Here is a 23,404-nt window from a genome sequence, read left to right on the forward strand (position 1 = left end):
GCCGGTGTCAAAACATTAGTGACTTACACCGATTAAGTAAAAACGCATAAGGAAAAGGGGGATTTCTTCACATACTGAAGACTTATGTGAATTGACACACAGCCATAACAATCCTTCATTTAACAGAAGGTGGCAACACTTGGTATGTAAATCTGTCAGGCCAAATAAATAAATCTGGGGAAGGTAGTCAAAATGAAGTGGAGTAGCACCGGCAGCAAAAAGAAGGAAAAAAAAAAAAACAAAAAAAAAGAATAGAAAAAAAGACAACGTCTGCAAGCAGCAAAATGCTACAGGGTCAAAAAAAAAAAAAAAAAAAAAACATAAAAAAAAAAGAAATAAAATTCTTCATCATTTTATCATTATGGCTACACGAAAACATCCAACTATGGTTTAAAATTTAAAACATTAGTGGTCCATGGCCTGTTCACTCTCATACATTAATTCTCATACATCAAGTCACTGAATTAAACCACAGGACCAGCAACAGATAACAGTTCCTGTCATTTGTGTCACAGCCTTCATTCAAAGAGAATAGATGCTGACAACTTTACTTTATGCATACACATGCTTATATATACACACACACACAAGAGAGATAAATCACACAGCCACACCCTTATACAGAAAAACTGAAGGGAATGCACATATACACACTCATAAAGACAATGAACACACACACGCACACACTTATCCAAACACTGACTCTTGGGCAGAGCGCCACTATGGTTTTGGCTGCCAGTGAAGGGCAAGCAGCATGAATTGCTCTGACCAAAGAAATGCATCCCTGATCAGTCCCATATGCGCTTGGCCTTACATTTATATCACGTTTCAGCACTCGCTCTCCGAGGGTTCGAGAAATTTAGGTCAGCACTGAGGGAAATGCAAGGGAGGACAAGCAGACCAGCAGGAGTCGAGAACTGAATGAAGAATAGGCTGATTTTCACGGCGGAGCTGAGTTCAGCTTTTTTCAAAAAGGACAGCTTGGCAAATATGGGTTTCACATGTATTCAAACAGAAAGTGCTGTTCAAAGGCCTCACTTGTCCTGACATAAGAGTGAGGGATGAAGAAAAATGAAAATATCTTTGAGGTAACGCAACTAGCTAGACCTTTCATCACCTACCTGCCAGCTCCATCTCCGAAAGCCACATTAAATCCCCCAAGAATCCATCACCTCAACAACTGGCTTGTTACAGAGTCAAACAGATCTCCACCCAAGAAGGCATCAGAAGTACGGCAGACCTTGTAGGTCCACTGCGGTGTGTCTGAATGATTAAGGGACATGATTCTCCCTTAGCTGCATTGCTAATGCAGGAACAAACCAGCCACTTCTGGTTTTAGAAGACGACTGGGGAGGATGTGGTCTAATGCCCACCCAGAAGATAGTACTCTGTCTAACTAGCAACCATAACTGTAGGAGTTATGTAGGAGGACAAGAAACTGAGGTAAACTCTCTAACCTCATGCATTTTACTGTGGAATTTTTCAATTTCAACACAACTTAAAAAAGAAAAAGATTCGAAATAACCGTCGAGTCCACTTTTTTCCCCCGCCCTCAAGATCGATGCCACTCGGCATGCACTGGATGATGAGGGTGAGCCTAGAAATGCATCTTAGGTTATCTTAACAATTAACTTTTAAGAAATTAGACAAGCTCTGGCACTTAGTGGGCTTTAGAAAACGTGGAGGACAGTTTTCCTTTATATTTTAACAGATCCAGGGTGATGAATTATCTGCTGACTTCACACCAAATGTAGGGAAAGAAAAAAAAAAAGAAAAAGATTAGCCCTTCAATAATCAGTCTGTGTTTACACACCTGGCTTGTTTTGTCTGGGCCTTCTGACTTTTGAGTTTAATCCAAGCCAGAATTACTGATGTGAAACTGAAAAGATAAACACTGGTGCAACAAAAATACTTGATACCAGAAAAACTTAATCATGGTTCGTTTTTCCCCCCTTTTCCCCCTCTCTACTGTGATTTTTTTTTTTTAAAATATTGATCCAACTTTCTGACCAAGTGAAAGAAGTATGGCAGACTGTCAGAGCTGGAAATGGAAAAATGAACCACAGGAGCACCGGGGAGGAGATTATGAAAATATAAACAATATAAAAAGTCAAATGGCTAAAACTAAATTAAAATGTAGACACTTCGAGATATTTTCAGAGGGGATAAGAGGCGGGACAGGGCGAGGTGTTGAGAGGGGAAAAACTCCACCTCAAGATAAAGTTACTACAGTAGCAGTTTAACACATTATAAAAGATGTCAACAAAACTAAATCAAGCCATTGATTTGTCTCCAGGCAAACAGGGATACAGCTTCTGATGGCACGTCCAAGGCTTTGTATAAATATTCTGTTTGGTGAGATGGAATCCAAGTCGGTGATGACTACAGGACGCAGGTATACCACGTAAACATCTAAAGTATGTTGACATTTTCAGTGTGAAGCTAACGCTGACCAGATGAAATGTATACAATGTTAGGCGATCTGTACTGTGCCCGGCTGTTTGAGTAGCGTGACTGCTCTGCCACGGTGCAGTCAAGCGAACCGTGCCCTAATCTGCTTTAAGAAGTGGGCGCATGTAGCCTGATCGCTAATCATGCCCGAGCACAAACTATAACACTCCTTCATCGACAGCTGCCTTAAACTGGATGTCAAATTTATAACACTGTTGACAGCACATACAATATGTTTGGCTATTCCAGGACTAGGTAAGTATCAAGGTTTCCACTGAAAGACACCAAGCTGACAGACAGGAGAGGAAACTCTTATTATTCAGCTCACTTGTCCGCTGACTGAGTCTTCTCTCGAGGACACAAAACTCTTTGTGGTTCTTTGTACAACACTGGTATGGTTCGGTTTGATTATTCTTTTCCCCTCATCCATAGCAAAGAAAGCAGATGATCTGGGATTTGATTTGTTGCTTATGAAAACACCCATTAAACATGGAGAGATATGGGTACATGCATGCAGACATTTGCCAGTACGCACTGCAACAACATCCAGCGTGACCTTGTCTTCCTGTCTTTTCCCTCCAGCACACACTCACTCTGTCTTTCTCAAAAGCACACATCGCCATGTTAGTTTTGGTCAGTTCATAGCAGAGGAATGTGCTCACTTTAGACAACTGCTGTGGTGTTGAAATACAGTAAAAGTCTAAAGATGTAGTAGGTCACACAAGCACACGAGGTCTTTTTGCTCTCAGAGATGAAGCTGAAGGTTGGGCTTCCCGTCAGAATGAAACTGAAGATGGAAAAAATGCTAGAAAATGGGTTTGAGATAGACTTGCCAGAGGGAGCGTTGCTCATGCTTTTATTTTACAATTGTTCTTGGGAAGTGGACTGGGAATAAGTAGGGAATGGTGCTTGTGGCTTAGACGAAGTGTTGAAACTATGCCTGGGCCACATATTTACCTACTGTAAAGGTTGGAGCTTTTCCACTGAAGGATTAGGTGCGCAACTTGACTCGACTGTCCTAATTTTGACATTTTCTTGAGCATGGTCATGATTTACACATTTTCAAATGTCCTTTAGAATATTCTTTAAAATCTAGTTTATGTGACTATTTCTTGTCTTAAACTTTTGTCCTTAATTATTTTAACTTCATGTCAAGTAATTATCGAATAGTACTGGACATGCTGGTGCTGGTAAGCACAGTATTTCAGATGACACAAGCTGGAGAGACCAAGTTGACCAGAGGATCAAGACATGGACACTTGGATACTGCAGTCCAGCTGAAATTTTGCCTGGTCAAATGTACTCCGGTGGAGCAGCCAAAGGCAAAGGAAAACAGGAAACGGCATAGGTGGAGGTAAATTTAGGGCAATACTCTTATTATTTGTTATACATCGTTTCAAACACACACTCGTACTTGCAGTTGCTGTTACTTAGTACGGCTGAGCAAAATCCTTCATTCTCACCATTGTTTTTTACATCATGAGAAATCAACATTTCCCAATCAACAACTCAATCCTACAGTCAAGTGGGATGGATTAGGCAGCCTTGTGATTTTCTGTTAAAAACAGTCCAATCTGGCTGAACTCTGCACTACAAAATAACACTGAAATCTATTCTTAAAGAAATTGGTCAGCACTAAAATCAGCGGCAACTTTCAGAAATGTAAACTGAGCACAGTCGGTCTGCTCCACGGAGGTTAAAAGTGCAAATTTAACAGTCTGCAGGGAATGTGCCTTTGATACTCAAAATTATGGGTGGAGTATCCCTCAAAGACAAACGTGGCTGAATTCCAACTTACCCTTATTTTTACTCGAGCTGCCTCCACCCCGCCTGGCTGCCCTGCGATGGACACCTGTTCATAATAAAAAGTAAATGATGTAAATCAGTCATCCAGTTCCCCCGCACTCCAAGATAAATACAAGACTAAGGTACTTTGCATACGGTTTCATGTAATTGTGACATCTTTGCAGGCAATGTTTTGAACCGTGTCATGAATCTGCTCGACTCAATGATGCAATTCACTGTGAATGTAAAAACAACCGTGCAAATTTAACCAAGTAATTTTTAAGCATAACCACCAAAAAGAGAGGCCAGATTAACTAAATTTAAAGACTAATGAAAAGGGTGATAAATGATCTCATTAGCTTTTTCTGTTCTGATCCTCGTTCCTCACTCTAAAGACGATTCAGCAGCGCTATCCATGAAAGACCTTAAGCACGGTACACAGCTACAGTGCCAAAACAAATATAAAGTTTAAGTGTTGCTGTCAAAAGAAAAAATTAAATCAACACAAAGCAGGTCACTCTAATTCACCTCTGCTACATGAAGAAAATCTTCAAATATACACTTGCACTGTAGATTTTAACATAAAAAAGCTTTGCTTAAGTGTGATTCAACAATATCCTGAAGCTCATCAGCTTTACTGAGAATCAAAAGTAGCCCCTTCATTGAGTTTTACAGTAATGTACCATGTGCTCATCAATAAAACTGTACTGTCAATATGCCTGCCCTCTCAAAGGCTCTGATGCAGACTGAAAGCTTTTGATACTGGAGAACAGACACAGCTTAAAGGGCCTAAAAGGAGAGTGTTGCTGCTTATCAGCCCATACTTGCATCATCAGACTGGAGGGGATTGAGCAATGCACAAAATACAGAGTTCTGAGGGGAGTAGCTTAACCATCTACATCTGGAATAAGTGCAAACTGTTTTATGCAAAGCCCACAGAGAAACCGTAAGAGTAAGGTGAGTAGACCTTTGAAAATAAAGAACTTGTCAGTTCTTTCATACACAGGTGTAGAGCAGATATCTAATGCTTGGACCTCTCCTCAACTCCTCTTACTATACTTTAATGGTAATTACAGCAGGATCCTAGTGCTATTCTAGTGAGGCCAGCCAAAACATACTAGCTTCCTCTGAGCTGGCCAATCAAAACACCCGAGTGAACCAACTCTCTGCAACCTGTCCAGACTGAGACCCCGTGACAGCTAGTAAATGGATTGGAGGGCTGCATACACAGATCAAAGAGTTATTTAGAACCTGAAACCTAAGAAAATCTGTTTTTAAGGGATGATGGTAGGAAACACTCTGGGCAGCAGAATGCAAAGCAGTGATCCAAGACATTAAAGAAAAGGTTCAAACCTGGTTGCTTTTCTCTGCCTGGTTGTTCCTGTTAGAGTCTGGGAAATGGATGTGACACCCCGTCTCCTCCATCACCCTCTTGATGTTGTTGCCTCCTTTGCCAATAACGTGTGAATGCTCTGTGTGGGAAACATCCATCTTCAGAGTCACCCTGTTACTCTAATGAGAAGAAAGAGTGATAGTGGTTGAGAAGATGACTGATAACCCTTGAAAAATATCAGTGAGGTGAGAAAAGTACAGAACATTGTACATAAACTAAAGGAAAAAAGCAAAACAAAACTGCATTTACAGCTTTGAACTAATGAAGATATTTCTAGTAAATACACCCATCCGGCCCATGGGTAAAGCAACCATCTGGTACATACTGTGGAGTTTATAGTCTCCCCGAGCTACAACTGTGTGTTCAACAAAAAACAAACAAGCTAATAGACCTCTCGCTTTTTTGGTGATGTTTTAATTTCTTTTAGTTGTATTTATAGATTGCCAATTACCAGCAATATTCGAGGCATTTTAAGACACTGTAAAGTAAATACCTTACAATATTAAACAACAAAGAGGTCCAAGATTCCCTGATTCCCCTGCTATTTCTCTGATTGTAAATCCTGGTTCACTGAAAGGCCTGTTGAACATGTGTCCCCCTTTACGCCATCTAAACAGTCACAAAGTCATTACTTTTACAATTTTCCACTCTTTAAAAAACACACTCACATGCTGCACTCATTTAGAACAGAATCAAAGCAACAAAATATGCTGTTTATTAAAAAAAATGAATAAAGCAAATAAAAATTCTGAAATAATTCTGTGTATTCCAGGGGGGGGGAAAGGCCTTTTCGTGACAAAACCATATAAAATGCTATAAACAATGCCAGTTGGGTGCAGCTCTTCCGTGTGGGTTGCTGTACAAAGTGCACAAGCGACCTCTTGCCCCTAGGGTGTGCTAGAGCCCAGTCACCCAACTATGTGAATTCTTTTGCTGTCATGGCAACGGAGCCTGCATGCACACACTGCAAAACTGAGAAACTCAAGACTTGAGTGTTGGGATTGATTAGTGGAAAGTTGATTGCTGTCAGTGGGAGAGTTCAGGTGAAATAAACCTGAGTGAAAAACACCTTCAGCAGGAAACAGAAGACTGAGAGCTGCCCGTTTACACACAAAGGACGTTTTTTAATCACTGTGATGAAGGTGTTTTCTTTACCTTTGTATCGAGGACAGACATTATTCGGTCTTTGGCTTCCCTTACATTCTCCCTCTTCCCGCACACCTTGATGTGTGGATCTGGCAAGGAAAGAAGAGACGGGCAGACGTTAAAAACGAGGCGGACGGCATGTGTTTAACGTCTGTAGAAGTATGCTATGTGCGTGCGTGACTTGGTGCTGACAATGAGCAGAGGCAGAATGCGACAAGTTCAATCCAAATATGACACAAAAAGTCTCCACTTGTCAACAAATTACAGTGCGTCAGACAAAAGCTGTGTGACAGTAATTACTGCTTTTATATCTGCCGAGTCTCATTTTTATTGGCAAGCAAATGCCATGTGGTGATTGGGGAAGAGGAGCACCTCTGGAATTACATTCAGGCAATCTCAAAAAACTGTGAGCTGTTAAAAACAAAAAAAAACAAATCTTGAGCTGCAATTTTGCCTAAATAGAAGACAGACACCCTCACCTTCTCTTTTCTGAACCTCATTCTGTCAACCTCCTTCAGCTTCTTTCTCAAATACTGCTAAAGATCACTGACTGTATTCTGGTGTTTATTAGCAGTCACTCCAAGACCCAGTAGTGTTTACCCAAATGCAAACTAGTGATAAACGCACCACTTTGAAGCATTTAAAATTTCTGAGTAAATACACTCAGCAACCACAAAAGGATCGCGCAAGAAATATCCAAGCAGTGAATAAACTGTGCCTCCTCAGCTTCTCAGCACAAACACTGCATAGCTAAACTTTTCACAGCTAATGGTTTTGTCTGCGCAGCATTGGGTAAGAATACATCTGGCACTGCTGCATGCAGGACCCCTGGAGAATGCAAACGCAAAAACACAAATATGTGCGTGTGTGTTCACATGCACACATTCATGTACTACACGTCCACGGTCCATCGCCCACGTGTTAACTGTACCGAGCAGCAGGAAGTCCACAAAGCCCCTTCCAGGAACACTCCTAACCATGCACACACAAACACAGGATCACAGATGTACAGCGTAGTCCTCAGACAGGACTTGTTGAAGCAGATTTATTGTTACAAAGTCACCGGGACCTTAGAGAAACTCGTACTAGCGTGTTTAGTCTTCCAAGGAGCTTAGGAGTGAAAAGTCCTGCATGGGTCAGATATGAGAAGCATAGAAAAGAAAACAGTCAGGGTAGTTTCTTTTTTGTATTTACAAAGGAAGCAAATGTTATTAGTTTGATATGCATCAACAAACAAGCACAGATCTTGTTGAGAGCGCCAAAAGGGTCAGACAACCTCAAGACTCCAAAAGATGCTGCATCACAGGAGGGAGGAACAACAGCTCACAGATTGTTTGCGGGTTAAGAACTCACAAAAAAAAAAAAAAAAAAAAAAGCTGAAGTCAGACAGGAAAACAAAACAGAGAAAAAAAAAAAACAAACAAACAAAAAAAAAAAACACAAGCACAAAGAGTGGTCAGAGATCTATCACAACCTCAGCACTGTTCCAGGGAATTTTCCCATCATTCTGCTGTCGTGAACAACAGAAATCACTCAACTTCCTCCTGTAACCGTTAGAGGGAGTATGGCCCTTTCAGTGTCCCCACTCCAACCTGCACAGCACATCTGGCAAACATTAGCCAGCCTAAATGAGTGCCGCAGTCGTGATGCAGAACACCCCCGCATTTTTGAAGTGGTGTGTGCTCTGTGCTTTTTCTCCACCCCCCATTTTGTATTTGATGAATGATTGTTGAATATATATGTATAAAAAAAACAAAACACCTTAAGTCCTAATTTGGCACGCACAACACCTATGAAAACAAACAAAAACAAGAGTAGACCTGTAGCTGCGAAAGGTGAATGTTTTCAGTCACACAGATTTTTATTGTTCCACTTGACAGAGAAGAAACCTTTTGACCCAGAGCTCTGGCCTGGCAAAGCTGAAGCATTTTTCCAGCGAAGGACTGCATTAGAAAATACCACACAAATGAAGAGAATTAAAATCCTGTTGACTTAGCGTTCCTCATTCAAAACATCTGCGGAAACAGTGAAACACAACTGGCAACTGGAAGTAGCTTTAAAACAATTATCCGTAATGGAAAAAAAAACAAAAAAATGATACTTTCTGAGACGCCAATAAACCAACACTGACCACTCCGGTGTCCTTAAATTGCTACACGTACGTGTCTTGTGCATGAGCGATATGGCTCCTCATTATGATAAACTGCAGGCTAGGTGCTGATGACGGCTTGTCCCAGAGGCTACCAACTTGCCTTATCGCACCTATGCAGGCGGTAGAGATGGCTAGTTGCAGGTGATGAATGAAACAGCAGAGCTGGCATTTTGATGAAGTGCGGCTCGCCATACGCAGAGGTTACAAAACATACAGATCCCCTCACATCTGCTGCTATCCCACCGAGTGTAATCAATTCCAGACTGCACATGAAAATTCCAGGGAAACAAGGAAAGCTAATGCTATTAAAGAGTGTGATTTTAGATAAAAATAACGGAACATAATCTGCTCCGTCATCTTCTGTCAAGAGCAGAGCAGGTGAGTTTTGTGTTGGACTAATTTTGTGTTCAATAAAAGGTGGATAAAATCTGTGTTTCTTCGTTTCCTGAAGTTTACAGAATGGCTGATGTGGTAAGTGAAATGAACTCTATTTTGCTGTGTTGTCCCTTCCTCTTCCCTCAATTCCAGGATCCAGGTGGTTAAAGCAGATGGGCAGTTTCAACCCCCCCCCCAAAAAATGCATAAGATAACCAAGTGATTATATAACACTCTTACCCTCTGCTGCTTTCGGTTTACGCAACACCGGGGGAAAATCTAACATCATGCGTCAAAAACGTACATTTTTTTTTGTACACATCATCATTCCCAGGTGCCGTCAAAGGCAGGTTTTCTGAATGAACTAATACTTGGGGTGAATGGATAGTTGTATGCGAATGAACTGCGTAGAACCTACAGCTGATTAAACAGCCAGAGGAAAAAGTGTTTAATATTCTGATGTGTTTGCATCAACTTTTTATCCATAAAGAATGAGTGAGGAAGTTACATAATGTCACTGGATTGCACATCTGGCTTGAAGATGCGCATTGTTTTCCTCAGGAGAACTGCTAAAGTGGGCATCGCTACACCAACTCCTCACCCTCCCCTCTCCTCAATCCTGGCCTCACTCCCTCCCGGAAGAGCCTTAAATAACCGTGATAATGTTTTATTGGTAACAGAGCACTGGAACAACTTGGGCAATAAATGCGTGGGCAACCAACTCCCACCCCTCCACCTCTGCAGCAAAAATCTGAAAAAAATTCCTCCATGAAGATGAGGTTACTGCCTTGCGAGGGACAGAAAACATGCAATGCTTTCATCTTTTCAATTAAATTTTTAATAACCAATGCTAGTGCAATCTTGAAATACTCCCCTTTTTGTCCATCCGACCCCACCGAGTTTGCAAAGAACATTTTTCTGGTTACAACAAACTGACTCATAACCATTAACCTTTTTTTATTAGTTTTTTCAGATGGAAAACCAAAACAAAGTTAACATATAGAGCTCGTCATATCCATACATCCTATAGGCTCAACATTAAGCCCCCCAAAAGTAAGTTACACACAAGCAACAGTATAGGAAGAGTTTGGTATAAAAAGCGGGGAAACCTCACCTTTTTTTGACTTTGCTCCAATTTTCAGTTTAGAAGGCCAGGCAATCTGCGTTTGGGTCTCATCCATGATCTGAAACAGAATGAAGGAGAGCTGGCATTAGATTTTCACAGATATCAGTACTGGTTGTGTATTAGCAGACAAAAAAACCTACTAAATTAGAACTTTGAGACTTCTGTCTTGGCAGTAATTACAATAGTTTTACAGCAACATACTGAACTAAACTTCTAAGTTTGTAAATGTGTTTTTCAGATTTATTTCTAATTATACTATTATATAGATCACTGTGAGACACTATGTGGATTTTTGGAGATTTTAATTAGATCAGCTGTATTAGCAAGCACTAATTTGGGTGACTTTGAAAACACGAGGAGTTGTGACTGCGTTCAATTAAAAACTGCTCAGATTCTGATCAACACACACACCCACACACACCCACACCCACACACACACACAGGATTAAACTTATAGGTCACTTAGCTTTGCAATGCATAACATGCCTAGCAATCCTTTGGTCATGGCATTCAAATGAATGCTACTTTGACATGCACCTAGCAGACAAATAGACAAAGCAGGCTAATGCATCCTACGACTCCATAGAAACTCCTTAGGAACATGCCAATAAAGCATAAAAATCTTCTGCTAATGTTGTGGTGGCAGACAGCACTAGGATACCCTCAAAAGTCCCTGATTATATCCATGCATCAATGGATGAAGGCTGTTTTGGCAGCAAGCGTGGAAAATAGGCAATATCAATGTATGATGATCGAGATATATATATTTATTAGGGGTGCAATGATACACAAAATTCACGGTTCGGTTCGGTTCGATACTTTGGTGTCACGGTTCGATATTTTTTCGATACAAAAAAATGTTCATGCATTTTTAATTTGTCATTTATTAAAATTATAAATATATATTTTAACTCAAAAGTACAGTTTTTAAATTTAACCCTAACCCTTGTGCGTGTTTTTTATTTTGACAGCGAATGCGCACCTGCGGACCACTTATGTGCAGCCCTGGTTATTTAGCTCATCATATCGCAGCCACAGAAATTCTTTTGTCCATGAAACCATGAAGCTGCACTTTCTTTTTGCCTTATAGTCTGATTTGTCATAACTTCTCCGTTTTGTGGTAAGCTTTTCTTTGGCTGTCACTTCTTCACCCTGACCTGTCTTATTTGGCTCAGCAGAACTGAAATGCTTTTACACGCTCACTCACATAAGCTCAGCGATTCTCTGCGCGATCAACCTCTCACATGTTTAAGCTGCGGGAGATTTCACTTGTCATGTTTGCATAGTAAGCTAACGATTAATAAGACGATGTCAGAGGAATTGGTGCGCAAATTATCATCACTCACAGATCAGTGCTGTCGCTCTCTATACACAGTTCGCACGATTGCAAAGTGAAAGCAAAAAAACAAGCGCAAATTCAAACGCGACTTCAATATGTCACATATTGACAGTGGCTCACCGATGCCAATGACATAATTACCCAGCTACATTTCTGAAAGAATGCAAAAGCATTGACATATATTTTCCTTCCTACAATAGCCCGACGGGCAGGGAAGAGATAGATTTTGGTAGCCCGACTGAAAAAATCGCTAGCTTCGGGACGTCGGGCTAGCGATATTGCAAGCCCTGTATCTGATTGAGGAATCACTCATCTTTGGAAAAGAGAGTTTATTACAGAGAAATGGCTCTTTCCAAAATAAAAGCTATACTATCCGCTTCTTCTGGGCTATATTCTCAGCAGCATAAGGAGAATCATGTGCTAACAGCGGTCTAAATGACTCGGCTAAAGTTAGTAGCATGCTTGCTTTTTTTTGTCTGCTTTCACTTGTCTTTGCACTAGGATGATGTCGGCGTAAATGTGCAGTCATATTCGTTGTGTTCCCACTAGTGCATTCAGGTTAATCTCGTTGAAATGACCTTAACGCCACAACACGGCAAATCTCCACGGCCAACACGTTAACGAGCTAACTGCGCTAACACACTAGTTCACACCAATGTAATTGAGCATTGCATGGCACATCCAACATACTGTTTTACTTTAGTCCATGACTCGCTTACCTTCAGGGTCATACGTCACATGAAAACCAAAATAATTCCAAACGCCAGATCTGAATGAAGTTCAATTTGCCTGTTGCAAGGAGAGCTTAACTTCTGTCTCGCTAGCTTGCCCTGCGCTCTTCCTTCTGACTATGCTGTCTGTGTTGAGCGCTCAGTGGATCTGCGCTGGACAGTGCAGCCTAGGCGGAGTAGTCGAACACAGATTCACTGAGCGCTCAACACAGACAGCATCGTCAGAAGGAAAATTGATAAAATAAATTACAAATGTTGTATTGTTCGATACATATGCGTACCGAACCGAAAGCACTGTATCGAACGTTCAATATCGATACGAATATCGTTGCACCCCTAAAATATATATATATATATATATATATATATATATATATATATATATATATATATATATATATATATATATATATATATATATATATATATATATATATATCTCTCTATCTATCTATCTATCTATCTCTCTCACTGGAGAAGGGGGGACAGCAGGTAGCAAAAGAAAGTACAATGAGCTGTCAAGAGGCTGCCAGCATTCACTCCTATTTTTTTTTCTCCACCAGGAGGAAGTTACCTTGCTTGGCCTCCTGCCTACAAATCTATAACGGCTGCCTTTTGAACTGCCAGTCGTGAGAAGTACTTGATATTAATGGAGGGGGAAAAAAAGAAAAAAAAAGAAAGAAAATCAGATGTGTCTCCTAATGGCTTTGTCCTCAATGTGCTCCATCCTTGTTTTCAGAAATGTCCTGTGGTCTTATGTTTGTTTTAATACTTTCCAGGGGTTTGTGTTTTCGGGATGGAGAAGATATGAAATTCCCTGTTTCAGCTACGTGATCAAGCACCAGAGGCCCGCTTCAACACATTACATGAGCAGGGGCTGCCACTTAATATTCCTTAGTGGTCCAGTGCATTAAGCCATAAGCCACATATTGTAATTCAAATGGGAGAAAGGGTGCATTAAGATCCATCAGTGCTCCCTAGTCAAATTAGATGTTAGGCTTATTAGTACTGCTACAACTATTCACAGCTTTCATTGTCCCCTCAAAGATTATTAAATTATATCTGCCAGTTCTTTTTTTTTTTTTTTAAAAAGACAAAAGTACAGCTTGTATTGCTAACTGAGGCACAAATCAGAATGGGAAGCTCATAAACTCCTGTCTGCTTTTCTACATGTTGAAGGGTTTTTCTTGAAATCATCAACAACATAGTTTGACAGCTTATCCACAGCCAGTCACACACACACCTGTAAAACAGAGCCAGCTTCCACAGGCCTGATGTGTGTTTCACTTTACGCTACAGCTGAGCTGTATATTCTAAGCTGATGAGGGTTGACGGCCCCTTTCAGGCCTCACTGATTTCCTACACCTTCACACATAAAAATGTAAAAACCTAGTACCCTGAAGTCAGAATTTTAACTTTTATTAAGCAATGGCATCTATGGGTTTATTTTATAGGCTCCTTTTAAAGGTAAGTAAATTTCCTCTCACAAGTGTCTGCATTCCTCCAGAAAAACAAAACAAACTCAATAAAAACTTACTGATGTATTGTTATATTCTTCCCTCCCTCTTAAACTCTTGACCCAAGTTGCATATCTTTTTAGAATTATCATCATCTAAGGGTAAAAAAATTAAGCTTTCTGTCCTCCTTGTGATTTATCCGTCTCGTGGTTCTGCGATTACTTGCAGTGTCTACTGAGTGAAATGTACATGTTGTGCAATGAAAATAAAGGCAAATTCTTCTCAGATAATCTTGCTCAACTATTTCTGTAAGGAATTTATTCTGGTATCATTAAAGGGACTAAGCTGGAAACAGATCCGGCCTTTAGCGTGCTGCTAATGATCACCCATTACTGTCTTACTGGAGACCTCCCCATTCCTCTTTGATGCAGGATTTTTTACAAGTGCTGCAACAACATTATCCATGTATTCACTCAAAATGGTTTTACACAGATTGTAAGTCAAGCCTGAAACCAAAATCTGACAAGTTTTATGTTAGTGAGTTTCAAACTAGCCTCGGGCACAAGCAGCTAATCTACAACATGACACCCACCCACTGACGTCTGGTATATGTGAGAAAGGACAATAAATCACAAACACCCCTGTAGCTGAATGCAAACTTTTCTTCGCAGTCTGAATCACATGCTCACACCAGCTGGATGCATCACAAGCAGCATTAAAGGACATTCTGTTCCCGGCGATAAAGACAAATTCTCCCTTAACTTTTTCCTTTAATTTTAAAAGTTTTTTTTGTAACTTCTGCTCTTACAAATCACTCTCCTGTGGCAATGACACGCATGTCTGGATTTGTCATGAAGGCCTTTAATTTAAAAGCACATATGAAAGAAACATAAGACTGCAGCAAGCTCCCAGAGGTAACAGAAACTGCAGTGGCAATGGTGGAACTAAAGCCAGATGACTGATAGCGAGTAAAATGACACTGTAAATGGAAATGTACTTTTCACTCTCTTAAAGCTACACAGAAACTACAATGGAGCACAGAAAATAAGCAAAGTAGAAGGCTTACGATTTAAAAAAAACAAAAGACATTATGGCTTATACCCTAACTTTTTCTGTAAAAAGGGCTTTGTTCAGAGAAAACTGTTTCCTGTCCAGCGTTGCTGTTCTTGGCAGGGTCCTGCAGATGGGACTGATTTCTGGCAGACCACACACCATTTTAAAGGGTGGATGGTGTTTATTTATGAAGGGGCTAGCAAATGCCTCTCAAATGGGTGAAGATATTTGCACAAATTTAAGTAACCTATATATTTACCATTCCAGCCACTCTATTCTGCCACCCTAGCCTTTCTGAAATCAATACAAAAATGACTGTGGCTCCAACAACATTTCATGGCACGACCTTGACATGATCAGCTCTTAGTGGTTTGCAGCTGTGCGTGCAGATGTGTGCGTAACATAACACAGGATATCATTAAGTAAATGTCCTCAAAGATGGCACATCCATTTAAAACACGTGACTGCGTTAGTATGTATTGCACAGCAGCAGTCGACAGTGTAGAGGCATGTTTCCTGGATCTCGCTGCAATGGTGCAGCTGTTGATTCAGCTGGAATATGTGCGATTGTGTGTGTGTTTGCGGGGATGACAGAGGGTTTCTGGGGGGAGGTGTCAGAGTTACGAGACTGAGAAAACAGCAGAGCTCGAAGATGACAGCACTGACTGAACCGTTCCCGTGAGGCTCAACAGTCATAGCTGAGTTCATGTTAACAGAGTGCTAAGTTGCAGCACCGTAACTCCTCTGGGCAACACATACACACGCAGACACACACACACTTTAATGGATGACGCATGATAATTCAAACTGCTTGACTGAACACAAACATTTGTTTATGTATGTTTTGATGCCACTCATACTGACCTAGTTATTTCAACGTCTCACAGACGTATGCCAACCAAATATTTCACCCTGACAGTCTTAATTTTTCAGGTTTTTTCCTTGTCAGCGCAGTGGAATACAAAATGCGTCAGTGTAAATGAAATGAATTACATCTGGCATCAGATGTAGAGAACACTGGCACTTAAATATCCTGCTTGGCATTATTTAGAGAACCACAACCTCTGGGATGGAGACAGAAGCAGGACTGGGGAGGAACTGGATAGAGGTTCAAAAGGCTTCTCTTGACTCAAATCCACTCAAAGCTCTTCTGTGGTGCGTGGCGTTATCGTCTTTTGTTGCCCCACGACTAAACCTCTACACACCTCTCCATAGAGCTTAGAGTGATGCAACACTTCCAACAGTTTACAGCGTAAAAGTTTTTACTGCATAACAATATGATAAACTGTTCACTGACGCACGCTTTCTGTTAAACAATCAAGTATATTATTTGGAGAGAAATCCCCTGCTTACACCAGAATGATAACAAGGAAACATTAATGGATTAATAGAGTGCAAAGACCTAATAACATTGGAACAACAGCAGGGAAGAGGCAGAAAGAGACGTGCGAGAGGGGAAAAACATGAGTGAGTGATGCCAAAAACAGGCTGAAAAGAGAAAAGGGACATAGCTGGTAAGATTCCCTCACAGGAGCTGCAGGGAACTTCACATGGCTAACTTCACAGCTGGCGCACCCTCCTGTTGTCCAACATTGTCTGCCATCTTCTCTACTATTTTACTGACAACATGAAGAGGGTGGACTGTTTTGGACTCTATGACAAAAAGTTGCTCTGAGCTCAAAGGAAGTCCAGCAGACAGTGAGTAAGAGGGTTTGATCAACTGCAACAGGCAGGCTTGGGAAGAAAGTGCGGGGGTGGATCATTTTGTGCTGCTCTTGCCAGAGACTGAACTCTAAAAATCTCAACTGCTGAGGCAACTACAAAATCTAATTCCCAACACCCAAAGTGTAAGAATGTGTGCGTCAAAAATGACTATATGCTTTCTTATGTGTGAGAGAGACTTTCTTCGTATGTGCCTTATTAGTCCCACTGAGTGTGTGTGGTTCATGGGTGTGTTGGAAGGGCAGGAAGCGGTCCAACTAAGAGTTTCCATTTTCATCAACTTCAAGGTATTTCACACACCTCATCCATTTCTTTCAACAATCCACAGTTACACCGTGTGTTTATTTTCCCAACTCAAATTGGGCATGTATGGTGATCACGCTATCAGAGGGGAAACTATACAGAGCTGTCCAAATGGAAATTCTACAATAAAAACATGACTTTAGCACTTTACTGCTTCTTACCAGACTGCCAACTCAAACAGCTGCATACTAATTTTTAATTGTCAATTTAACCTCTAGTAACCACTGTTTCTTTGAACAAGCTGTGACAATATTCAAGTCAAGGACTTTTAAAGTCATGGCTGGCAAAGTCAATACACCACCAGGCGTATTTTGCCAGACCTGCTTTGAGGTAGACATCTAGACTGCATATCCTAAACACTGCCGTTCTATCCAAGCCAAAAGAAGTGAAGGAAGAACTAGAGTGCATTATATCGAGAGTCCTTGTTAAAATTCCGACGAGGGAAATCTTAAGGCGCCTGGTTTGCATTACTTGGTTTTTGAAAACTGCTTCAGGGACAGTTAAATTGCCTCCTTCTTTGACATTTAACTCCGATTCCTAACCTCCAAAACCAAATACGGAAAATAGACAAAGGAGGAATGCTAAAGCAGACCGCTGTCCATCATTTATTTCATTACAGCCCATTAACATAGTATAGAGGGAGATTTAATATAATGAGGAAGCTGAGTTTTAAACAAAAATCAATCCACTTGAGATAAATTAAGGAAACCACAATATACTTCAATATACACTTTGAATTTTCATGTCAGATCTTACAATTTGGGTCAACTGTTGTCAGTGTGATTAGACTGTATGCAATGACCAATCTCGATTACGTTTGAGACAGTTTCTTTTATATACCGACTCAAATGCTGCACAAATCGACATACCACTCCATTAATCATAGTTATGTACAGCATTTGGTGTTTTTTTTTTTTTTTTAACAACAGCTGACTATAACACACAGTAATGATACAATGTGTTGCAGAAGCCTCGTTATTCATTTCATGCAATGTGTCTAATAACTGAGAAGTGCAACCTCTGTATCTGCAGATGATGCTTCAGGTGTTAACCTTGCAAAGTACGTTTTAATACAGTCAGAGTCTCGGTTAATTTTTTTTTTTCTTTCCAACTTGCTTACATAAAACGTCATTGTGTAATTTAATGCTTGAACTTATACAGGTCTACTCAGTCTTGCACTTCAAGTTGCTAAAATACCCCTTCGGAAAAGTTGCATTCACTTCAAAGCCAAAGGCACCACTCTGCCAAGACCTTAGGGACATCAGATCTCTACATGCAAGACTGTTGATCTGCTGCTTTTAGAACTGAAGCACAGACGGAAAAGACATAACCCAACATTTTTTTTTTTTTAGAAAAATAAAAAGCTATAAATGCTTTGTCGCAATGACTCTTGTTTTAGGGTCTGATGACAGACAATTTTTACTCCCAAAACATGAGTTGAAACATAGCTCTGCCCGACACAATGTTGTGATCTTAGTCAGCATCTGCACAGTCTTTTCTCTTGTGACATATGCATGCAGACAGGTTGTAGAAAATCTATAAATTTAAGCCGTAAGCTGAAGTTTTAGTATTGTGAATTGTTGATCAATAGAATTTTGTTTTATTTTAATTACTTTTAATATCATTTTACATAATTCTTAACATGAGGGGGACAAAGAGTAAATCAATCAGCTTTAAAGTCAATATTGGGTATGATCGCCTTTGGTTTAGGTAAGCTTTCTAATAATTTATGCAAAGAGTCTTAACAAAAAGTTTTCTGGGCTTATTAAAGGACGTTCAAAGCTCTTTTTTTGGATGTTGGCTGCCCCCCCCCCCCCCCCCCAATCGCTATCAGGATAATCCTACACTGCTTCTGTAATGTTCTAAGATAACGTGGTATGTAGCAGCTTTATCACCATTTCTCTTCCTTTTTGACAACCACCCATTTGTTGAGACATTTCTGATAGGGCTTCAACAAATATTAGATTTATCTACTGAAGGTCCACATGCATCCATCAGGTCCTGTATCATGTATCATTGTCCTTCACTTGTCCAGTTCCCTCATCTTTAATTAACAATACAGTGCAGAGATATGCCAAGTTTGTGGATGATTGCTTGTTGGGAATCACCTTATCTTTAGCATTTTTCATAAATTCAGCTGAAGAAGTGGGAACAATTTACATGTTTTTGTGAGAGGCTGCTAGTAACAAAATGCCCGAAGATGCAATTTAAAATTGGTTCTTTGCTAAGTTGCTCGTTATATGTTAGTGTCCCCAGTCTTTGTTGTGGTCTTTCATTTTTTTGGAAGCAAACACATGTGTCCCTCACGTTTTTCTGTGTCATTCCAATAGTTTGGGCAATCTCCCTCCAGGAATTAGCTGACATCTGTGAGTCCTTATATTGAGGCTATGATTATTACTCTCTCACTGATAATCAAAAACTGCAGGACAAAAAGCAGCAGTGACAATAATTGTGGGCTGTGTCAACGCCCAATCTAGTTAATTTTCCAGGGAGTTTACAGTTACATCATAGGTTATGGTGTAGAGTTTCCTACGGGTTTGTGGTTAGAACGTAGCCACTGTGTAGATTTAACATCCATATAGCCATTCTCTTCTGCTTATCCTTGTCAGGGTCGCTGTAGCCTATCCCAGCTACCATAGGTCGATAGCTGGGTACACTCTGGACAGATCGCTGTTAGATACCTAACCCAACTAACTGCAAGTCTTTGGACTGTGGGAGAAAGCTGGGGTACCCGGAGAGAACGGGGAGACCAGAGAATCATAAATCCCCTGTAAAGCCTGAATAAAAGAAGATTCCACTATAAATTCTCAGGTTCAAATACTGGACTGAAAATGAGTGAAAAAGCAGCCAACGTCAAAAAAAAAAAGAAAAAAAAGAAAAAAAAGGTTAAGGCCTTCAGAAAGCCAAGACCAGACTCCCTAAAACCACCGCAAAGTTGACCTCGTCCTGAAACAACAGCAGCAAAGGCAATGTCATTTCTTGAAGATGTTATGCTGCTAAAATTAGATAAATTAGTTGAAAATTAAGTAAGATCTGACTGTAAAAAGATTTAAGAGATTTTGTTGGTTTTATAAATGATTTAGATAATTTCATTAAATATCACAAAGCCGCTAGAGGCAAGTGTTGGTGTGATTTGTTGATGCGCGAACACATTATCAACAGTTAACAGTGAAAGTTTAACATCTCATCCACAACTGCCTCTAATCACCGGTCCTGCAGCCTGTCGTCCAGCATCCTCACTGCTTCGCCTCAGTCTGTAGATATTCACCTCCGCAGCTCCAAAACTTTTCTGCTCTTGATTTCACTCTTTATTTGCGCAATTTGTTCCCCACACTCTGGACTCTCTGCAGTTCCCCTGCTGCTCTATAAAGCCAACAACTCGCCCGGTTCTCCACACGTTCGGTCACACACTCCGTGCTCTGAGTGGCTCTGCTTCAGCTCAAACTCCCATACATGACACGTTTGGCCCTGCAGTAACTACTACTCTGCACTACAGCAGGCATCATATCAAAAAGTGTATAAATAGTAAATGTTGCTAGGCAACCTGGCATGTACAATATTGTTTTACATTAATTTCTATTGGGTCTAAATTACCTCCTCATTTGTTCTAGGTATAAACGGTTATGTTTATTTATTTATTATTTTTTCATTTTTATTTCACACATCCTAAAATTCACTATTTGCTATATTTTAACCAATTTCGATATTTTCTTTAAATGCCACGGAGTGAAAATGACCCCCTTCGTGGTTCTACTGCTAACAGAGTGCAAGAAAGTCTGAAATTAGGGGTGGCTCAAAACTTTTGCACCATACTGTATCTCAGTAACTCAACCAACTCAGTCTACTTTGATTAGTCTTTTGTTAATTTTTCATGGTGATCAAGTTTGCATTGCCAAGCCCTTGTCAGGATAGGTTCCAGAAATAAAACCAGGAGAAAGTCACATTACTGAATAGTCAGAAATGGTTTCACTTGAGAGTTTGCAATTAATAAACAATTGTACTGGTATGAAAGAGCATCAATTAATAAAGAACTGAGCTATACAGCCACAGTGTCATACTTGACTGTTCCCCAAGTACCAGTACGAGAATCTGAGCAAGTTGTCACCCATTCAGAAATATTTAAACTCACTGAGCCAAATCCTCGTTTCATTGAATGTAGTGAAGCTTGAGGACATTTCATTAAATTGCTCACACAGAAAAGTCAGTGATGCACTGCTTGGCCGGATTAGGGTTTCTAAACTTTAGATAAGCTGGTATATTATGGTACATTATGTAACTGAGAAAGCCCAGCCCCCCCCCCCCCCCCCCCCCCCCCCAGTGTTGTGTCAGCTGTGTTATAGTATCAGAGCCCTGGAGTGGTTTAACGTCAGTGTAGTTCCATTGTTTTTATTTGTTTACATTTGTAATTAGGACTGACTGAAGGAGCACCTGAGCATCTGCTCCATTACCAATGAGTGAAGTGCTGCTCAGTGGGCTTGAAAACAACCCAGAGACAAAGCACACATTATCCAAGTGCAGACTACACACTCACCTTCTGAAAGAAATCCTCCCCACCGTTGACTCTCCCCTCAGAGGCAGCTAGAGTGAGACAGAGGAAAGAGAAATATAAATTCATCAAAACCACACAGTCACTCAGTTTTTAAATGTACAATCCAGCCTAACACAGCCAAATCACACACAGATTATCCAGTCCTCAAAATGTTACCGTATCTGCACTCAGTAAAGTGTTTATGGTGGATCTCCATTTCTTTGCATATTGCGTTTGGCATGCATAGCGATACTGCTGATTTGCAAGAATGGTATAAAAATGTTCCAAGCAATTTTCTATAATCCTAGAGATTGGACACAGCTTCCGTGTAACAAATTGATGGATACAGTGAAAATATTTGGGCATTTTACAGTAGCCATTAATGGAGCATTTCATACCACACTTGGATTGACTGATGTTGGTTTTGCACTTCTTAAAATAACATTCACACTTACGACTTTTGTCTGTCAGCATACTGTAAATGCCTGGCCTTGGAAATGGTACATGACAACTTTAAAATTCCCAAACATTGGGTGTAAACAGACTAAGGACTTAGAGAAGCAGTGGTGTTTGACTTAAAGTAAATTTCCAAGCAGGTGAAAATGCCAAGAAACTCCCTTAGCTGATACAGTAAGCAGGAGAGAAGCACAGAGCCAACCACCAGAGCAAGTCAGGCCTGAAGTCTCTCCAGCACATCTGCAAGTCCTCCAAGCTGTGGCAAGTTCTGTTAATGCAAAATACATATCTCCTATCCAAGGAGAATTCTCATGTTCCTGTCATTTGGGAATACAGGGAGAGTTTAATGATGCATTTCGGTCAACGTTCTCAAGATGGATCTGCTGCAGTCTGTGTAAATCTGGGTCAGAAACATCTGCAGCGGTAGAGTTGCCGTGACTTACAGTTCAGTCAAAAACGCTGACCTCGGTGCAATGACGACAAAAGTGTCCGAAACATTTCAACATTTATTTCTGAATGGACAGCTGAAGTATAATGTATTCAAAAAGTGACTTTGCAGTTTTGAACATTAGAACCAAATTGAATAACTAAAAAAAATGTATGGTAAACTTATCGCACAGTAAATATCGCTGTCTGGACTGTTGGGCTTTAGAAAACCATAATGGTAATCATTTATGATGAGTTATAATGAATCAAGAACGTAACTGCAACTAAATGGAGCTCTAAACCTATTACGTCAAAAAAGAAAAGCAAGCAACCATATGGTGAATGCCCTCTGAGCCCCGTTGAGTTTTATGTAAAATTTCCTCAAACCTATAAAAGCTGGCCCATTTAAAAAAAAAAAAACAAGAAAAAAGCCCATTACAGATTGTACACGGTGCAAACAGTATTATATGATGATAATCCCACTGTGAAATTAGGGTGTGGAAAGGATTGTTGAAGCTTTCCTATCCACACCACATTTTAAAAGACAGATAATTAAAATTCACTAAGCACTGCATCCTTTTCACCACCCCAATACACTGATAACATGAATATTAGCTCATCATTGCATCCAAAAGCACAAAAAAGTGGATTAGAAACTTGTGAGTCTGAATCTGGAGAGTCTGATTTAAGCGAGCTTATGTCCACGACCATTCTTCCTGCTTTGGAAACCGATCGGAAAAAAATTCCATCTGTTAACACTCTTATGCAACAACAACATTAACAACTGTCACGAAAGGGAAAATAAGCATCTTGTTGAATCAATGCTGGATGTCTCTTCAGCTGCGTTAAGAGCCTCTGATAGCGGATGCTCATAATGACAGCGTCAGCATTCTGCCGTGCTTAATCTGATAACAGACGAGACTAATAAGGGTGAACAGGATGGCGGGGGGCTGTGACGAGC

The 23,404-nt window shown here is 40.3% G+C and overlaps 1 protein-coding gene across 2 annotated transcripts in view; it reads right to left on the reverse strand.

The window, feature by feature from the left end:
• bicc1a (BicC family RNA binding protein 1a) overlaps window positions 1-23,404 on the reverse strand; it is a 60,233-nt gene that overhangs the window by 21,258 nt on the left and 15,571 nt on the right. Inside the window, exons 2-6 of one of the 2 annotated variants that reach the window (XM_082557446.1) lie at window positions 21,565-21,611; window positions 10,417-10,486; window positions 6,785-6,864; window positions 5,590-5,748; window positions 4,250-4,303 (exon numbers count right to left, since the gene is read on the reverse strand). In XM_082557446.1, coding sequence (XP_082413572.1) covers window positions 4,250-4,303; window positions 5,590-5,748; window positions 6,785-6,864; window positions 10,417-10,486; window positions 21,565-21,611 — 410 coding nt within the window. Of the gene's footprint in view, window positions 1-4,249; window positions 4,304-5,589; window positions 5,749-6,784; window positions 6,865-10,416; window positions 10,487-12,486; window positions 12,632-21,564; window positions 21,612-23,404 lie in introns of those variants that run through there. The other variant, XM_082557447.1, reaches the window with a different exon arrangement.

Source organism: Aulonocara stuartgranti (assembly GCF_965226115.1).
Source record: "Aulonocara stuartgranti genome assembly, chromosome: 13".
In the NCBI taxonomy this organism is placed as follows: Eukaryota; Metazoa; Chordata; class Actinopteri; order Cichliformes; family Cichlidae; genus Aulonocara; species Aulonocara stuartgranti.